Here is a 20,793-nt window from a genome sequence, read left to right as displayed (position 1 = left end):
ACAACTAGCAACTATGGCTTATTCCATTGAGAACCTCACAAAGACTATTGAAGAAAAGGACTTGCAAATCGCTACACTAATGAATAAATTGGAAGTTCAGACCTTCGGTGAAACACCAATGCCATCCGGGAATCGTGCAACTTTCACACCACCACCGTCTGGGAAACCTACATCTTCCACAGCAATACTAACGGAGAATCCTAATTCTACAGCACAAGGTACTCATAGGGAGAATCCCAAACAGACGTCGGTGACAGAACAAGCGACCAGTCAAAATCAGACGCCGGGGATAGAACAGGCGACTGGTCAAACCAATCATACCTCTTCTTCAATTTCTTCATTATCTGTCGAACAATTGCAAGATATGATAACAAATACAATCCGAGCTCAATATGGTGGTGTCTCACAGAGCACTCTCATGTACTCAAAGCCCTATACAAGGAGTTTGTGGTGTAAGAATTAAAGTAGTTCAACTGGACTGAATCTTACGCAATTACGGTTTGAAATTTTCGATTTGGAAAAAATTTGAGAAAAGAGTAATTGGGATCAATTGTTGAGGTAAAAATACATATACTAACCCTTATAACACGTAATCATATGGTTTTTTTTTTTTTTATAATTTTGTTTGAGTAGCATGTTATGTGTATATATTTTAATTTTTGTTGAATTGTTTTAACCGAGAGATTATTTTGAGTTTTAAATTTTATTTTAATTTCAATAAAAAAAAGGTATACTCTTTATAATTTGTATAACGAATAATGTATAAAAGTGTTATTCCTAGCAAAAGAAAAGCAGGACTTGCTGACTTGACGATGATAACATCATATTGAGGATATTGAGGGGGTGTCGTTAATCGACTCCATTAGATACTCGATCACTACCGAGACAATTTTTTTTCCGGCCAAGCACACGGTTAGTTTAAGTTACCATGGCATCCTAAGACAGATCAAAGAGGTTAAAATTAGCAAGAGTCTGAAATGGCATCCTAAGAGAAAAATGAGTGATGGAGATCAAAAATCCATATTGATTGTCCGTAAATGGTTGTCTGATTTTCCATCTACTACTTTTCCCATGTGCTATGAATTATTTTCTCCACCTGTAATTTCCACTGGCTCTACCCTTTTCGTAAAGTTTGTCCAAAACAAAGACTTCTGAAATTTTTAGTCAATCATCTCTTGAATTTGATTAGTTGCAAAATCCATTTTGATCATTCAATTGCTCAATCTTTCACAAACTTACCCATCTCCTTCTTCCTTCGTTTATTGCTAATTTGTTTCGCAAACCATTCATGGAGGTTGTAGGGGTCTTTCTCGGGCCGATCTTTGAGGTGCTGCTTGACAAATTGGCCTCTGGCGCGGTGTCGGACTATGCCCGTCGAGAGAGAATTCATCATCAGTTGAAGAAGTTGGAGAAAATGTTGCCTGATATTCGTGCTGTTCTCGCTGACGCAGAGCAGAAAAAGAAAGCTGATGGAGTCAAATCGTGGATGGATGATCTCACGGACTTGACTTTGGATTTGGATGATTTGTTGGACGAGTTGGATACGAATGCTTCGCGACTGGAGCTGGAGCAGATCATGCGGCCAGAATCTGAAGCTAGCAGCAGCAGTACTAGTAAAAAGGTACGAAAGCTCATCCCAACTTGTTTCACTTGCTTCACTCCTCCCAGTGCTCCTAAGCTTCGACGCAATATGATGTCCAAAGTAGAGGAAATCACCACCAGATTTGAAGATATTGAAGACCGAAAGAATTTGCTAAATTTGATAATGAATGTAGGAGAGAATAGGCCCGTGAGAGGAGGAGAAAGGCCAGAGACGACTTCTTTGGTTGTCAACACTCACGTTTATGGCAGAGAGAATGAGAAGGAGGCTATACTTGAATTGTTGTTGGAGGAGGATGAATCCGCTAGTGTTTCTGTCATTCCCATTGTGGGCATGGGAGGTATTGGTAAGACGACTCTGGCTCAACTGGTCTACGATGATGAACGTCTAAAGGGTTTTTTTGTTCCCAAGGCGTGGGTCTGTGTTTCTGATGATTTTGATGTTTTTAGAGTGACAAAGGCCATTCTTGATGCGGTCACTTCAGAAACTGATAAGTCGGAGACTCTAAATAAGCTTCAAGAGAAACTTAAAGAGCAATTGTCAGGGAAAAAGTTTCTTCTTGTTTTGGATGATGTTTGGACAGAGAAGTATGAAGACTGGGAGCTCTTACAACGTCCTTTTATGTTTGGGGCACCTGGGAGCAAAATTATTGTCACAACTCGTCATGAAAACGTTGCATTAACCATGAGTCTGTCTCCGGGTTACCCTCTAAAAGAGTTGTCCAAAGACGAATGTCTATCTTTACTTGCTTATCATGCACTCAGCAGCCAAAACTTTGATGCACATCCACATCTCAAAGGAATTGGTGAGCAAATAGTGAGGAAATGTAAAGGCTTGCCTTTGGCAGTTAAATCACTTGCGGGCCTCTTGCGCACTAAGCCACCACGCCAAAGTGAGTGGGTAGATGTGTTGGATAGCGAGATATGGGAACAAAAAAGTAATATTTTTCCGGCTCTTATGTTAAGCTATCGTCATCTCCCATCTCATTTGAAGCAATGCTTTGCTTACTGTGCGATACTTCCAAAAGACTATGAGGTTGACAAAGATGAGCTAGTTTTGTTGTGGATGGGGGTAGGTCTTTTGCCGAAATCAACTGTAAAGAAGGACATGGAAGATGTTGGCCGTAAATATTTTGATGATTTATTATCAAGGTCATTTCTTCAACAATCAAGTGACAGTAAATCACTGTTTGTGATGCACGACCTTCTAAATGATCTAGCTTTACATGTCGCCGGTGATATATGCTTTAGATTGGATAAGTTGGAAGGTGATGAGCAAATTGAAATTCCTAAACGAGCTCGGCATTTGTCAATTGTTCGTCAAAGATTTGGAGTCCTTCAAAAGTTTGGGTCTCTTCATAAAGGGCAACATTTGCGAACTTTTCTACCGTTATTGGGACTTGGTGGAGTGTACTTAGCAAATGAGGTTTTGCTTGATTTATTTTCGAAGTTACAATGTGTAAGGGTGCTGTCATTGTCTAATTATGACATAACCGAGCTACCGGACTCGATTGGTGAGTTGAAACATTTGAGGTATCTTAATTTATCTGGGACTTCAATCAGACGGTTACCTGAATCGGTGAGTAATCTATACAATTTACAAACACTATTGTTGCACAATTGCATGGATCTTTGTATGTTGCCTTCAAACATTGGAAATTTAATTAACCTACGCCATCTTGACGTTACTCTGACTGGTCTGTACTTAGAGACCGGTAGATTTGATGGGACTGGTATGTGCTCAGGAATTGATAGATTGACGAATTTGCAAACATTGTCCCATTTTGTTGTGGGCAAACATAATGGGCCAAGACTAAAGGAGTTGAAGAATCTGGGACTTTTACGGGGAAGTATTTCTATTACAGAGTTGCAAAATGTATCAGATGTTCAAGATGCAAATGAAGCAAAATTAAGGACTAAGCAGAACATTGAAGAATTAGAGTTGGCATGGTGTGAAAGAAATTTCAATGATTTTCAAAATGAAAACCTTGAAATGAATGTACTTGGCATGCTACAACCTCATAAAGACTTGAAAAGGCTCAAAATTGAGTTCTATGGGGGTACAAATTTTCCAAGTTGGATAGGCGATCCATCATTCTCCAAAATGGTGAATTTGTCTCTTGTGAACTGTCCAAAATGCAAAATTTTACCACCACTTGGGCAACTACCCAACCTCAAAGAGCTATGCATTCAAGGCATGACTGAATTACAAAAATTGGGGGTTGAGTTCTGCGGGGATCGTTTTCCCCCTTTTCCATCACTGGAGACTTTGAGATTTGGGTCCATGCCTGCATGGGACGAATGGGATTGTTCTATTAGCGTTGGAAAAGCTGGAAAACTACAATTCCCATGCCTCCGTGAGCTCGAAATATATGGTTGTCCAAAGTTGATTAGGATTTCACTTTTAAGGCTTCCCTCTCTTCGAACATTATTCTTGCAACAGTGTGATGAGGCGGTGCTAAAAAGTATTGTTGATGTGACCTCACTAACCAGTTTGAATGTTACGAGTATTACAGGGCTTCTTCATCTTGATGAAGCATTCGTGAAGTACCTGGGAGCACTTGAGAGTCTTACATTCAGTGGATGCAACCAACTGGTGGCTTTTTGGCAAAACGGTGGGAGGGTTAGACAGAAAAATAATCTTCTCCATCTAAAGAGTCCGAGTGTTGATTGGTGTCCCCGACTTGTTTCCTTTGGTGAAGAATTAGATGAAGGGCTGCCTTGCATTAATCTTCAGGAATTGTATATAAATGAATGTGTGAATTTTGAGATGTTGCCAAATGAGCTGCATGGCCTCACGTCCCTCACATCATTGAAGATATATCAGTGTCCAAAACTTGTGGAGTTTCCAAAGACAGGTGTCCCACCAATGCTCAAAAAACTTCGACTATGGGGATGCAATGCATTGAAGTCCGTGCCGGACGGCATCTGTGGTGTTGAACGGTTGGGTATTTTTAATTGTTCATCATTGAGGTCTTGGCCTACCGAGACGTTACCCACCGCCCTTAAAGTGCTTGAAATTAGTGATTGTATGAATTTGGAGTACTTCCCGGAGGTGTCAGAGACGACGATGATGCTACAGCAGCAGCAGGATATTCATACTATTAATATGTCATCACTTCAAGAGGTACAAATCTTGGGATGGCCGAAGGTTGGAATGTTACTACTTGGGATTGGGGGGTGCGTAAATAATAGTAATAATAATTTCGCTAGTCTTCGTAGACTGTGGATAAGAAGTTGCAATGTTGTGGAGTGCTTGTCCTTCTCCGAAAGAGGCTTACCCAACCTCAGTGAACTACTTATAATCAATTGCGTGAATCTCCAATCCTTCGCTGCTACCACCAACCTGATTCTTCCAAGCCTCCAATCCCTTCGAATCGAGTATTGTGAAAAACTGGAGTCCATCCCGGAAGGAGGAGTCCGCTTGTCCACCCCCAAACTCAGATTGCTGCGTATCACCCATTGTTCAAATCTGACGTCGTTGCCAATTTTTGATCAGATTCTTCAAAGCCTCGCATCACTTGTAATCAGACACTGCTCAAATCTGACGTCGTTGCCAAATTTTGATCAGATTCTTCAAAGCCTTAAAACCATAGAAATATATAATTGTCCATTTCTTGATTCCTACCTTCAAGGGATTGGGAATGGGAATTTGCCCCCCAATCTTATTCAATTTGATACCGGCTATTCTCGCGGACTCAAATCTCGTTGACAGATATCCCAGACCCTTGCCTAGGGAAGGGCTGCCTTCCACGCTTCACAGTCTTCGGACCCAGGACAGAGGTGAATTTTGGTGCCTTTTTTTTTTTCGCATGCATCCAATTTCTTGCTCATCACAACATCCATAACACGTGCATCCAATTTCCCGCTCATTCTGCTGCTTCATTTAAAAGAAACATTTGATTTATTATTATATGGGATCATGGGCTGTGGTTAAATCCGAACAGGATTCTTCTCTTTTGCTTTTGCATAGATGCAACTGAGTATGCATCAATATGTTTCTCCATATGTCTTTCTTTAAATCTATATAATCTTTTTGCTATTAGCTTGTTAACTTTTGGACAACTTGGATGTTTTCCATCCGGTTTTATGTTATGTTCTTTATATATATTTGATATATGTTAGTTGTGATCATTTAGCTAGTGAATAGACTTTTTTTTTTCAAGATTGTTGGTTTCTTAAATAATAGATTTTATTTCTCTAAAAAGACATAAATTTGATAGATGTTTGATCACTTTTTTGTTTTATTTTTGTACACATTTACATCATATATATATATATATATATATATATTTCAATAAGTCAATTTACAACATACTTTTTTTTTTGATAAGTTCATTTACATCATACTTGACTAGACATGAAACAAAATATATATTCTATGCATATATATGACAAAAATGACTAGATGTATTTTTATGAACTTAATGGGTGATGTAATAGTGAAGATTAATTGTTGTGATGTATGAGTCATAAAAGAATTTAATTTTGTTCATCACATCCTCCTGCAAGAAACCAACCTTATTTCTCATTTGCTTCAATCACTTAGCAAAAAGGAATGTGAATCACTTTTCCATATAGATAGATCTTCTTTCAACAGTCATTTGGGCTATTTCTGCAGCTCAATGCTTCTGGGAACTCATATATTCCACTGCCTCTCGTATCTTTTTTGACATTTCAAAAGAGTACATTTACGTTTAAGATTTTGCAGAACAGAAAGTGAAATTTGCTCTTTGTTAATGAACTATCTCACTCTCATTACATCTTGGGGCTTCAGAATAAGATTACCATAACTTGGAGTCTGTTTTCATTGGCTATGTTACAGTTCACTATTCATATGAACATGATTCTCTCCTTCGCATGTGCCTTATTTTCTGATAAAAGAAATTGCTATAATACAGGAGTTGACAAAATATGCGTGCAGCAGGCTACCATTTCTTGATATTGAAGACGTGAAATTTTTTGGCAATCTAGGATGGGTTAGCTGCTTGTCTTAAGGTATATTCTTCAGCATCACTGCAAACTAAAATTTTCTGTTCTTGTTATTCTTGCCGTCCCTGGTTATTGTTTTCGTCTTGTTCTCTTTTCATAACTACTAAAATTATATTGCCTATATGTATGTTCAATCGAAATTGAGAGGTGAAATTTATTTCTTGTGTTGCTCCCAAAAAATTGTTCTAAATACTGCTCTTGGCTACTAACAAAGTGCAGCTTTTGTTGTTGGACTGATTTACAAATGGTTAAAATATGCTGATTTTCAACGATTTTGATGTGAAAGGGACTTTGAGAAATATAATTTCATCTATTTTACAAGACAATTTTTTTATATATATCTTTTTATTTATCGCTGTGTTTTATCAGATAATAATTCAATTGAATAGCTTTTGTATCATTTGTTTGCTGTACATTAAAAATTTGCAGTAATCTAATGATCTTTAGACCAATCAAGAATAGTTCAGTAATCAAGCTAGCTTTATGTCATCAAGAAATGTGTCTAAGGATACTTCTAATATGTAATTGGCTGGGATTGATTGAAGAGCTTCCACTAAAATTCAAGAAATTTACTGGTGGAGTGACTGACAATCACAATGGATCTGAAAAAGAAAATGATAGTTTCCTATGAGTTAATGTTTATTGGTTTGTAGTTATTGTGTTGAGGGTGAGATAAAAGTCAATATTGCTTTCTGTTATAGCAGTATTTTATTTATAGTTTATTGTTACGAGTTAGCGTTGATTGGTTTGTAGTTATGGTGTTCACTAAAGAACTGTTTGCTTCTCGTAGATGGGCGATGAGGCTTGCACTTGCAACCAAAATCCCAGAGTCCCATCGTCCAAGGTGAATAACATTATGATAATTTTGCGAGGTGTTGTATAACATTCTGATGTTGTATGTATATGCCATGGAGTTGGTGGAGTTCTATGATTTATAGGTGCCGGGGAAGAAGATTGTGTATGCTTTATGGATGTTTTAAAGAGGAATTTCGCAGTTGTCTCTGTTGCTTGTGCATTTGGGGAATTGTATACTCTGTGATGTTGATGTAGTTGTGAATTTTTCTTTTCCATTTCTGGAGGAGGATTATGTAACCAGTGAATCAACTTCATTATACTACTAAAATTAGTGGTTTACAACCAAGCCAGTAGCCTAGTGGTACCGGGCTCCAACAGGTTAGTGGTTGTGAGTACTTACTACTATATCAATGTGGAACACTTACTACTATATCAATCTGTTCCACAAAATAGTCCATTAGCATATACTGCGTCAGATTAGTCTTGGAAATTACCTGTTTTGATAGTGCTTGTAGATTAAGTTGGAGTTTTCTGTGCATGACTGGTCATTGCTGTGGTAAATTTGGGACTGTTCTATTTTTTTTTCTTTTTTCTTTCTAGGACTAGGATTAAGAGTTCATTACTGTTATAGATCCATATGTCTCCATTATATCTTCTTAATAATCATTATTTATTTATTTATTTGCCGTGTCTTTAGGTATTTGAATACAAGTTATTTGGTGCATTTACTAATAATAATAATATTTCGTAACTTTGTGTTTCAGCTATATGTCTAAGTGATACATTCTGTGTTTTCCATATTCTTCATTGTTTCATATTAAATCGGTATCGATATATTAGTAATATATTACATCTATTTAGGAACATTTATCTAGACCTAACAGTTTGGAGATATTGTTGGAGTAAGTCTCACCTTGTCATCTACCTATTTACCTATGAGTCATTTTTCAAATCTTAAATAGATTAAATAAAAAAACTCAGTGTTAGCTTCCCTTTTTGTTTTTTCTGGTTTATTTTTCTGTTGTTTTATTATATATGAATATGAAGTGTTTTGATTTGGTTTTCTCCTCACATGGGTTGTTATTTATTTAATGGTTTCATGTGGTTGTGTCCCATGCTGGTGCTCTAAAACGGCACTATTTTGGTGCATTGGTCCAAATCCCTGCACAAGAAATGATTTGGGTCCATTGAACATTAATATTTAAGCAAGGCCAAATTCAATTAAATGTGAAGAATGTCTAGTTATTATATATCCCGACATGATTATTGAATTTTCAATCAAATTACTATATGTTTATTGGTTAGTAGTTATAAGAAGTGTAACAACTAAGAAGTATGAACACTTCTCTTAGAGGATCGTGACGATGTCGAACAAGCATGGGACATGGTCCAGACGCATGTCAGACATGACTAGAAGTAAATTACATTGAACCACTTCTCCTGGTGGTCGAAATTGGCCCTAATTACTGTGTCCTTACCTCAAATTTCGTACATCTTGTGTTTCAAATCCTTTAAACTTCATGAACTCAAAAAAAAGTTTCAGCACCATGCTGTTTCCGTCTGAAACAAAGTCAACCAGCCACAAAGAAAGAGAAGTCATCATCCTCAGTCATTGCTCTAGAATTATCTTCTTCGCTGTCCCTCTCTTCCAACTCTTCAATCTTATCAAAGTAAGCCAACCTCTTGATGATCTTTAAGGCGTGTTAGCCAGTAGAGCCCCGGCTCGTCAAGACTATGTTTACTTGATTAATTTAGAGAAAATTAACAAATCTAAGTAATCCAAATCATATATATATAGGGGTAAGTGCAGAAAACACTCTTGAAGTATACTTTTTGTAGCACTTTTATCCCCTATTTAAAAAAATGTGCAATAAACACCTCTAATCTTTTAATATTGTGCAAAATTAATTCAAAAATCTGACATAAATTAGGAATGTAATACCCATTTTACCCTTTTATTTTTCCCAAAATGCCCTTGCAATCATCCTCTTCATTGCAATAATCCTTTGCCTTGCTCGCCGTCTCCGCTTCACGTTGGAAATTTCAGTGTTCACCGCTAATCCGTCCCCCTCAAACTTGACCATGAGAACCACGAACCAAGGAAAGGCGAAAGCCTAGAGCAATAGTGTTACTCTCTCTACCATCAAGTCTCAACTCTCGCCATCACCACTCTCTTCTCACTCGTCCAACCCTGCTCCCTCTCTACAAAATCCATTAGATTTAAGCTTAATCAAAGCACTCACCCCTACTTTCTCTCTTCGAAATTACATGTTCATTGGTTTAAGGTTAATCAAATCGAAGAACGAAATCACAATCAGTGGGTGGTTAAGGGTATTCATAGCACTCACACTTTCCCTTCCTTCGAGGATCACCGAGATGCCGCCACACCACACGCTCGCCGCAATTTGTCATCCTCAGAAACCAGCACGGTCTTTAGCCGAAATCCGATTACAGATCCGATGTCATCGTCGGTGTTTTCAAGACCGGAGTTTGGCCAAAGCGAAAAAGCTTCTCCGATTTGAATCTCGGCTGGAGCGACAGTGTGTATGGTTGGTAATACAGCTAAATATCTAATAATAGATCAAACAGAAAACATAAATAGAATTCTAATGGTGGCTATAACATGTTTTAACAAAGAAATCCCTCAGTTTATATTCTTTAAAAAATAATCATGAATGTAGGAGCGAAGGCCAAAAAGGTGACACAAAGTCAATATCAAAAACTGTAACTATAAGGAACATAAGGACCCATATTCATCTAAATTCATGGGTTTTTAGACTCTTTACACTTTGTTGACACATCATATAGATCAAACAAAGTCAATATAGAAAACTTGCCAAGATCCAAAAACAAGGCTATTGTTATTTTTTTCTCACTCCCTTCGGCGGCGCCAGAACTCGCTACCGTCGTTCGCCATCATGCTTGCTACCGTCAATCTCTTCCCCGCCCTCTGCACCTTCGATTATGGCTCTGCCCTCTGCAACCGTCGATCTCTGCACCTTCGATTATGGCTCTGCCCTCTGCAACCGTCGATCTCTACACCTTCGATTAAGCCATAACCAATACTAAAGCTTTCGTCCTTGGCTTTTTCTTTTTCGATGTTGTTAGATTTGTCATACCTACTTGCAGTGTTTGGTGTTGATTGGTGGTGTAATTGTAATGGGGTTGTAAATTATTTTGTTGAATAATGTTTGATGTCCTTTTTGGTCTTTTTACAAAAAAATTATTTTTATATATTTTATAAAATCATTCAATAAGGGTAATTTGGTCAATTTAAATTTTAAATGTGTCAGGGGACCTAATTGCACCAAATTGAAACTTGAAGGGTGTATTTTGCACGTGAGGGGGTGTGATATGCACTATAAACATACTTAAGGGGTATTTTTTACACTTGACCCTATATATATATATATATATATATATATATATATTGAAATCGAACATGTTGGCTATAAGTATCTCCTCTCCATTCAAAGCAAAAGTTGAAGGGTTCAATTTGTGGGAGTTATATAATTGTTAGGTTAAAAAATATATATGACGCCATTGAAGACACCATCGAAGACCTTACATAGAGGGATTAGGGGATCGAGGGGGTGGTCGAAGACAATCCCAAGGTATTTCTCACTGAATTGGAGGCTTTAGAGCTCGATGAGCTGCAAATCTTGCTGAGAACCCCATTCTCAGAAGATGCAATCCCTTTGCAAATTCGTGCATTTCTTTTCTTGCATGTTAGGTTTACACATGTAAATAGGAATTTTATTGATTTTATTTTTATTTTTATTTTTTTCTAGTGAATGAGCAAAATTCATTCTTTGCCAGTGAGTTGAAGTCCATGGGGCGATCTGTTCAGACCAATCTGAGTGTGGGACATATGATTTGCAGATCTCTTGAATGAGTGACCAGATGGGTTTAAAGAATTTACAGGAGAAGAAAGAGGTGGTTGTGAGTTTCATTCTAGGATAGGCATAGAGCGCAACAATTGGGGTAGTGGAGATGAGCCGTGTGTTTTTTTGTCGACGGTGGGTAATCTTACTTGGATGGTTACCCAAGTGATGAATTGGTGTTTGCGTATTGAAATTGGGTTCCAAGGGATGTGATGCCTTGGCTTGGGGATAAGGGTGGGCGAGAGGGCCAGCACTCTGTGTTTTATTGAGTATTGGCTAGTGGGAGATGGAGACCACAATACTCTGTTAGGTCTGGGGAAGAAAGGCGGATGGTTTGATAGTTCTGGGATGATGGATAGCAAATTGGGTGGGAAATACAATGAAACCCCACATCAATAAAATCACTCACTCACTAACTGATGCTTCCTTTAGGACTGAAGAGTCTTGTTCCACAGCATCACTCATCCTTGGTATTAATGGGCCTGCTGGGAGCCAGTTGTCCATCCAAAAGAGCAGGTTGTCCCATTTCTGATCTGGTGCTTCATGAAGTTCCTAGCAACATGTCTCAATTGCAACTGAGGAGGCCCCGGATGACATGGGCCAGATCCGACTCGCAAACATAGCATTCAGTCCGTACAGCTGGGCCAGCCCATAGAAGGACACTGCCATATGGGCCGAACAAGAGTAAGCCCACCAAAGATGACCAAGGCTTACGAAGGAATAGGCCCAGATCCAGCAGTTAGTAAATATCTTGTAAATATCTTGTAAATATCTATAAATAGGAGATGGAATGAAATGGAGGGGGATCTTTTTGGGTTGAGGTGTAAGAATTCTAGAGAGAGAAAGAGGAGAAGGAATTTCTTGCATCTTCAATTGGCGCCGTCTGTGGGAAACGCATGGAAGTTTGGTTGATCAATGAGGAATATCGAATGGATTCAAACCAATTCGGTTGATCGAGACTCGATCTTTGGGATTTGAATCCAGAGCTGAGCGATTGTGACCTGCTCTGGAGGAATTACAATTCTTGAAGCTTTGGAGTGACTTCAGATCTACGAGTTGTTCGATTGTGGCAGGATCTGACGGATTTAGAGTTCAGACAATTCAGATCTCGTAAACAGTGAGCATAATTCGGAGAATTAGAAGCCAGATCTAAAAATTCCTACTCACGAAGATCAGATCTACTCGCGAACTTGAGATTAATGCCTTTACTCCGTTCGGGAATAATGATAGGTGAAAGCTCCAATCCGATGGAGGCTGTCCAGCAAACAAAGCTTGAAGAGTTGATGAACTTGATTGAAGCTCTCAAAAAAGAAAATGCAGAATTGAAAGCTGGACTGCAGCATCAGCGAATACCTGCGGTTTCGCATCCACTTCCGGTCGGAGAAGGAGGTGTTCAATCTAATATCGCGCATCAAGGCGATCAGGACGAGAACAATCAGTCAGCTCACCACCGTGATGAAAGGATGATGGACAATTTGCCGCCAAATGTTCGTCGAGTTGAAGATCACGAAGGATCGACTCACGTTGATCCGCAGCGGGAAAGGTTTGACCGAGAGGAAGTGATGGAGGTTGATCGCCGTCGAGTAGCGTCGCCTTGGCAAAGAGAGTTCATAGAGGAACGGTCGTTCGATCCGTCTTACCGGCCCTCCATGGTTACTGTCACTCATCACGGTTCGGAGGGCAGAACCGTAACTCACAGAGCTACCGCTGGACTCCAGAGAGAGAATGAAGCTCTCCGATCCGCAGCTCGGACGGTGGATTCACCATTCACCGACGAGATCTTGAATGCGCCGCATCCAAGGAAGTTTGCTATGCCAGTCTTTATTCTGTTTGACGGAACGACCGATCCGATCGATCATGTGTATCATATCCAGTTGAAAATGGCCCTGAATACGGAAAACGACTCTTTAATGTGCAAATGTTTCCCTACAAGCCTGGCCGGACCGGCGCTCAGCTGGTTCAAAAACTTGCCTAGGAGCTCCATTGGTAGTTTCAGAGACCTGTGCGATCGGTTCATAAGCCAGTACTATGGGAACAAACGCCCGCCGAAGGACATCTCGAGCCTATTCACGATGCGGCAGCACAAGGATGAACGTCTCCAGGCCTTTCTTACCAGGTTTAATCTCACTAAGAGTATGGTGATCGAATGCCACCCTTCAACGGCAGTTCAAGCCTTCAAGTTAGCCATGACACGCGGAACTCCATTTCACACCAGTCTGGTAGTGAACACGCCGACTACTATGGATGAACTCAATGAGAGAGCCGATGGCTTTGTGCGCCTAGAAGAAGAGGAGGCAGCTAATGCTCGGACAACGTCGCTTGTGTCGACCGAGGAAAAGTCCAAGGCAAAGATCAGGCAGAAGCAGGCTCAGCCGCAACGTCAGACCACCTGGAAGGCCGAAAAAAGGTCCAGGGAGGAAGAGTTGATTACTCCGCTGAAGGTCACTCTGGCGAGGCTGTATCAAGAGAACAAAGACAAGTTTCATCCACCACTGCCAATTAGGCAACCCCTCGAACAGAGGGATCAAACTAAACATTGTGCTTTTCATTCTGATTTCGGTCATCAGACTAACGAATGCAGGAACCTGAGGAGGCAAGTGGAGATGTTGATAGCTAGAGGGGAGTTTGCGAGTTATGTTCAAGGTTCGGCGATGGAGCAGAATCGACCGGTGGAACAAATAAAAAGGAGTCATAAACAAAGCTCCCACAATTTGCAACCAGTTCGTATAATCAATGCTATCCATGGTCGACCCGAGCCTAGTGAAGAGTCAGATGAGCTGCTCCGGGTGCGCCTGCGACAGGCGCAGATGAAGAAAAGGGTCGGCAATGTGACTACTCTACGCCAGCAGAGCCCGTCAATGCAGATAAAGTTCGACTGGACAGACCTGCAGCGTGTTCAACTGCCTCATGACGACCCGTTGGTAGTCAGTTTGACAGTGGCAGATTGCTTGGTGCGCAGAGTTCTGATCGATCCTGGGAGCAGTGCGAATGTCATGCCGAGGGACACATTTGACAGGCTCGACATTGAACCAGAGAGGCTCAAGCCCACTGGAAATCCCTTATTAGGGTTCGATGGGAAGAGGGTGGAACCCGTCGGGATGGTGGAAGTGGAAGTTCAAGCTGCAGAACGAGCTCTTATGGAAACTTTTGTGGTTGTGGAAATTCGCCCCTCGTATAATCTCCTGATGGGAAGAGGATGGATTCACAGAGTCCGAGGTGTACCCTCAACTCTGCATCAGGTCATGAGGTGCCTCGGGCCCGATGGAGATAAAGTAATAGACATTCGGGGGGATCAGGTCGCAGCCAAAGAGTGTTATTCCGTCACACTAAAGCATGCTGGGAAAGGAAAGGCGCCCGTCCGTTCGACAAGCCCCAGATAGCAATTACAGAAACCTCCGCTCGAGCAGAATAGGGTGGAGGAGTCAGTCGACTTGACCGAGGAGCCCCTTCTGGATGTGCAGATCGATCAGTCCAGGCCAGAACGAACTACCAGAGTAGGTATAAGACTGACCAGAGAAGAGCAGCAAGAGCTAGTGGATTTCTTGTCCCACAATGTCGACGTATTTGCATGGAGTCACCTAGACATGCCTGGAATTAGTCCTTCCGTATCCTGTCATTCCCTGAATGTCAATCCCAATTTCAAACCAGTGAAACAGAAGCAGCGAAGATTTGCTCCAGAACGTAATCAGATCATAGCGGAAGAAGTCGATAGGCTGCTTGATGCGGGATTTGCAGAGAAGTGCACTACCCTGAGTGGTTGTCCAACGTCGTTGTGGTGCAGAAGAAAAATGGGAAATGGCGAGTGTGCATTGATTTCACCAATTTGAACAAGGCCTGTCCGAAGGACAGCTTCCCGTTGCCTAAGATTGATCAAATGGTGGATGCCACCACTGGGTATGAGCGTTTAACCTTTCTGGACGCATATTCAGGTTATAATCAGATTCCTATGGACCCCGCAGATGAAGAAAAAACTTCTTTTGTCACCGAGCGAGGAACATACTGCTACAAAGTTATGCCTTTCGGGCTAAAGAATGCGGGAGCAACTTATCAACGACTTGTTAGCAAAGTTTTTAAGAATCAAATGGGTAAGATTGTCGAAGCCTATATTGATGATATGGTGGTAAAGAGTAGGAAAAAGGATGATCATCTGAAGCATCTGCAAGAGGTATTTGATGTACTAAAGCGATATGGGATGAGGCTCAATCCGACTAAGTGCTCGTTCGGTGTGAGTTCCGGACAGTTCCTGGGACACCTGGTCAACCGCAGGGGCATCGAAGTTAGCCCCGCTCAAGCAGAGGCTTTGATTAAGAATGCCGAGCCAAAGACGATCAGAGAGGTGCAAGCCCTAATAGGACGAATAGCTGCATTAAGTCGATTTATTTCAAAATTGTCAGATCACTGCAAACCATTCTTTGACACAATTCGGAGCCATGGAAGGCAGGTCTGGGGGGATGAGCAACGACAAGCATTGACTCATTTGAAGCAATATATGCAGAATCCACCAGTCCTGTCAGCCCCAGAACCGGAAGAAAAGTTATTTCTATATCTTGGAGTATCTGGTGTCGCGACGAGTGCCGTTCTGATTCGTTGCAAGGAAGGGGTGCAATACCCGGTATTTTATGTAAGCAAAACACTAATGGAGGCAGAAAAAAGATACTCAAAGGCCGAACGGGTGGTACTTGCACTTGTAAATGCAAAAAGAAAGTTGAGGCATTATTTCGAATCCCACCCCATAGCTGTTCTAACAACTTTCCCAATCAGAACGCTCATGCACAAGCCAGAGCTCTCGGGCAGAATGACAAAGTGGGCCATAGAGTTGAGTTCATTTGACATAACGTATGAGCCGAGAACAGCTGTTAAAGGGCAAGCGGTAGCCGATTTCCTACTAGAATGTGATGCCGAAGATACGGAAGAGGACCTTAGAAGCGGCTCTTGGAAACTTTTTGTGGATGGCTCCTCTAACCAGATGGGGGCTGGGATTGGGATCAAACTGCAAACCCCAGAGGGTACTTCCTTGAGCCAAGCACTCAGACTTGAGTTCCGAGCCACCAATAATGAAGCGGAATACGAGGCGTTGCTAAATGGATTAAAGTTGGCCAGAGAGCTACAGATCAAAAGTTTGACAGTGTATAGTGACTCGCAGCTGATTGTTCGGCAGGTAAATGGTGAGTACGCAACCAAGGATGACACGATGGGGGCATATCGTTCTGCCGTTCTGCGTAGAGCCAAGGACTTTGCAAAGATTGAATTCATACAGTTGCCGAGGGAACAGAATGCAGATGCAGACCGTTTAGCATGCAGTGCTTCGAGTTGCGGTGAAACATTGGCGAGAGTGATTCCAGTAGGAATAGTGACCCAGCCATCCATTTTCGAAGAACCGATGGACTCTGACCCTTGGCAAGTCAACGTCATACCGTATGAACCGAGTTGGATTGACCCAATCATTACCTATATTCGAGATGGCGTTTTGCCTATGCAAAGGGATGAAGCTAGGAAACTCAAAAAGAATGCTGCCAAGTACGCCATCATGCGGAACCAGCTGTACAGAAGGTCCTATTCTGGCCCGTACTTGAAATGTGTCACCCCCGCGGAGTCGCAGCAGGTATTGCGAGCTATTCATGAGGGTGTGTGTGGCAATCATTCTGGGGGAAGATCGTTAGCGCATAAAGCAATGACACAAGGGTATTTCTGGCCAAACATGTCAAGAGATGCGGAGGAGTTCTCTCGAAGGTGCGATAAATGCCAACGATATGGACCATTGATCCACCAACCACCTGAGGAATTGCACGTAATGGCCTCGCCGTGGCCTTTCGCGCAATGGGGGATGGATGTGGTCGGTCCTCTGCCAACTGCAAGAGCTCAGAACAAGTATGTGTTACTGGCCACGGATTACTTCACTAAATTGGTGGAGGCAGAACCGTATCCTAGCGTGACTCAGACTCAGGTGAGACGATTTATTTGGAACAACATTATCTGCCGTTTAGGTGTTCCCAGATCGATAGTCATGGACAATGGCGCAAACCTCGACAGCAGGCAAGTAAGAAAGCTGCTGGAGGAGTATGGAATCAACCAGAAGTTGGCTGCAGTAAGTCATCCTCAGGCCAACGGACAAGCAGAAATCACAAACAGAACCATTTTCGCCTGCATTAAGAAGAGGCTGGAAGATCATAAGGGGAAGTGGTTGGATGAACTCCCGAACGTTCTATGGGCTTACAGAACCACCCCAAGGCGGCCGACTGGGGAGAGCCCGTTCGCAATGGCGTATGGTACCGAAGCAGTTATACCGGTTGAGCATTTAGTCCCCACTATCAGAAGCTTAGCATTGAGTCGGGATCAGAACGACAAGATGTTAAGATTGAACCTCGACATGATAGACGAAAGGAGAGACGCAGCGGCTATAAGGCTAGCATCGTATCAGCAAGTGCTGGCGAATAGTCACAACAAGAGAGTAAAACACAGGGATTTTGCCCCTGGCGATCTGGTTCTGAAAAGAAAGGTGGGGATGGTCAAAAAAATGATGCCACCCTGGGAAGGCCCATACAGAATTGCAGAAGTCATTGGCAAGGGGGCATATACGTTGGAAACCATGGCGGGAAGGTTGGTCAGCAAGCCCTGGAACGCCACGTCTCTGAAGAGGTACTACCAATAAATGAATGCTAAGTTCTGGCTTTAATTGGATGTTGTTTGTTGTCAATCAAATACGTATGAATGAGCAAGTTACTGGAATTTACAAAAAAGAATTTTCTTTTCCAACGGTCTACTATAAAAACTTAAAGCCAAGTGGCAAGTGGCATTCTAGCCGAGCGCCAGGCACTTAAGCAAGATAAGTGGCAGCTGGCACTATAAGCCGAACGCCAGACACTTGCTAAAAATTTAAAGCCAAATGGCAAGTGGCATTCTAGCCGAGCGCCAGGCACTTAAGCAAGATAAGTGGCAGCTGGCACTATAAGCCGAACGCCAGACACTTGCTAAAAATTTAAAGCCAAGTGGCAAGTGGCATTCTAGCCGAGCGCCAGGCACTTAAGCAAGATAAGTGGCAGCTGGCACTACAAGCCGAACGCCAGACACTTGCTAAAAATTTAAAGCCAAGTGGCAAGTGGCATTCTAGCCGAGCGCCAGGCACTTGAGCAAGATAAGTGGCAGCTGGCACTGTAAGCCGAACGCCAGACACTTGCTAAAAATTTAAAGCCAAGTGGCAAGTGGCATTCTAGCCGAGCGCCAGGCACTTGAGCAAGATAAGTGGCAGCTGGCACTATAAGCCGAACGCCAGACACTTGCTAAAAGCTTAAAGCCAAGTGGCAAGTGGCATCCTAGCCGAGCGCCAGGCACTTGCCGTAAACAAACACACGGCAAAGCTAATATAAAAGAAAAAGAGAGAAAAGATATGTATGTACTGAAGATGAGTTGAATAGAGCACAACACATAGGGAAAAAGAGTTCTGTCATTTCATTAATATTGAACATTGAGTTTACAAAAGAGAGATGTCCATCATTACAAGAAGATATGAAATAGAAGAATTCGAAGGAGCCCTAGCTAGACGCCTCAGTACCAACAGCATCCTGGTCGTGCCGACTCGCCTCCTCGGCCCCATCAGCCGCCTCACCTTCATGAGGTGGGGAATCAAGGTGAATGACTGAATCGTTCGGCTGGGGTTCAGCGTCAGCAGTGGCTATAGAAGGAACCACGGTTGACGATTGGGGAGCGGTCAGTGGCAGAGCGGTAGGAGGAGCTGTGATGATCCTTGAGGATGCGATGTCCTGGCACTCATCAAATATACGCTCCGCTTCGGTAGGTTCTGGGTCGACATAGACCCCCAGAGGTTCGATCCCCAGATCCTTGTCTACCTCATCCGGAGTGGAGCTGGTCTATCCCTCATCCGGAACCCGGTCGGCGAAACCTTCCCGGAATCCTTGAGCATACCTAAGAGCACCGACCCTTGAGAACCGGGCGTGAAGGGCCAGCATCCCACCACCCACTCTGCTGATCGCGTCGATCAGAGCGGTACGCTCGTCCAGAGCTCTTCTTTCAAAGGCCATCCGAGCAGATTGTTCATCAGCTAGAAGGCGCTGGAGTTCTGCCTTCTCTTCTCTAATTGATTCCCGCTCGGTCTGCCAGACGCTCTTCTCAAGCTGGAGGGCGTCCTTCTCATCCTGAAGGGAATCATTCTCCTTCTTCAGGACATCTCTCTCTTGCTCGGTTTTGTCAAGCCGAACCAGCACCTCGGTATTCTTCATGGCAAGGAGGTCGTTTTCTTTATTAGCCACCTCCAGGCTGTCAGAATACTTACGGGCCCTGGCGTTCCCCATCTCCACCTGCTTCTGCATGGCCATCATCCCGAACAATGTCTGCATAGGTGCACATTAAAAACGGTTAAACCAATAGTCAGAACGGGCGAAGGCAAGACCAAGTAATATGAGAGAATTCATGAGTTAGAAAATAAAAGTCACCTCCATAGCAGATTGGGGAAAGCGACTGAACACATCCTTCTGGGAAAGGCCCTTTGCCGCCTCAAGGTCCTTCGGAGTCCACATGCTCCTGTAGTAGGCCATAGCGGTCTGGCCATCCTTCAGCATGGTCTCGTTCGGTTTCACGAACGTCCCATCCGTTCGGGTGTACCGAGGGGCCCATGGCGGTAAGCTAGGGATAGAAGGGGGGCCTGAAGCAGAAGCAGAGCCACCAGCTGCAGGAGGCCCAGAGGGAGAAGGAGCTCTGATCGCTCGGTGCAAGAGAGTACCCGGCCCAGAGACCCGGGTCCTTCTAATGAGAGGCTCCTCCTCAGGATCGATTTCACTGTCAGGATGAGGTCTTTTGCCTCGTTCTTTGTCCCGACCGCCCCCCGCAGCAGCAGGAGCTATGGTAGCTGGGGAGGGCGCGTTCTGGTTGGCAGCAGGGGCGCTGGCAACAGGGTTAGTAGCCACTGCGCTCGGGACAGTGTCAGATATGGTGGCTGAAGAAGAAGCTGACGCTGGAGAGGAGGTCGCCCCAGCAGCAGGAGTGGCTGGGGGAGTATTTTTCCTCCTGCCAAAAGAGGGAATCTGAAGTCTGCTCATGTGTAGCCGAGTGATGAGAGCGCTAAGAGGTTGTCTGAAGTGAGGAGATCTGAGCAGGAAGGAATATCGTTCAGAACGTATCTCTTCAAGTAGTTACTCCTATCCCTGCAAACACTATAGCTCAAGTCATCACAAGGTATTCCCAAGGAGCGGCATAAGTAAGTGCAAAAACGAGGAACGCATGTTTCACAAGGGCAGTCATGTTTATGGGATTTGAATTTTTTATAGGAGGAGACAGAGCAGACACCAAAGGCGCTCGGGATTGGGTAACCCTCTGCAGCCGGCGAAGACCAAGCCCCACTAATGCCCACTATGCTATCCCTCCAACCCTTTTCAGATTTTATTGTGTCAGTACATATGGACATCTTCTCGAACGGGTAGAGGTGGTAGAAGGGCTCGTTAGTACGGATCTTACTCACCTTATAGCACAAAAAGGAGGTCTATGAGGTCGAGGTCCAGATTTCTGTCACGCA

General features: G+C 42.9%; 1 protein-coding gene and 1 long non-coding RNA gene across 3 annotated transcripts in view; one reads left to right on the top strand and one right to left on the bottom strand.

The window, feature by feature from the left end:
- Positions 1-202: 202 nt before the first annotated feature.
- The window catches only part of LOC132280789 (putative disease resistance RPP13-like protein 1), a 75,318-nt gene continuing 54,727 nt past the window's right edge, over positions 203-20,793 (top strand). Inside the window, exons 1-3 of one of the 2 annotated variants that reach the window (XM_059782544.1) lie at positions 203-5,382; positions 6,501-6,597; positions 7,382-7,714. In XM_059782544.1, coding sequence (XP_059638527.1) covers positions 1,289-5,311 — 4,023 coding nt within the window. In that variant the 5' untranslated portion in view covers positions 203-1,288 and the 3' untranslated portion in view covers positions 5,312-5,382; positions 6,501-6,597; positions 7,382-7,714. Of the gene's footprint in view, positions 5,383-6,500; positions 6,598-7,381; positions 7,715-20,793 lie in introns of those variants that run through there. The other variant, XM_059782545.1, reaches the window with a different exon arrangement.
- On the bottom strand, positions 8,707-10,544 carry LOC132280791 (uncharacterized). The gene is made up of 2 exons (XR_009471700.1): positions 9,735-10,544; positions 8,707-9,588 (listed from the first exon to the last, which is right to left on the bottom strand). It is a non-coding gene; the product is annotated as an uncharacterized LOC132280791 (long non-coding RNA).

This window comes from Cornus florida, unplaced genomic scaffold (genome assembly GCF_030987335.1).
Source record: "Cornus florida cultivar Cherokee Brave unplaced genomic scaffold, ASM3098733v1 CherokeeBrave_3.0.0_Hap2_Chr11, whole genome shotgun sequence".
Classification (NCBI taxonomy): domain Eukaryota; kingdom Viridiplantae; phylum Streptophyta; class Magnoliopsida; order Cornales; family Cornaceae; genus Cornus; species Cornus florida.
The sequence above is the reverse complement of the archived record's forward strand: the minus strand, read 5'-3'. Positions and strand labels throughout refer to the sequence as shown.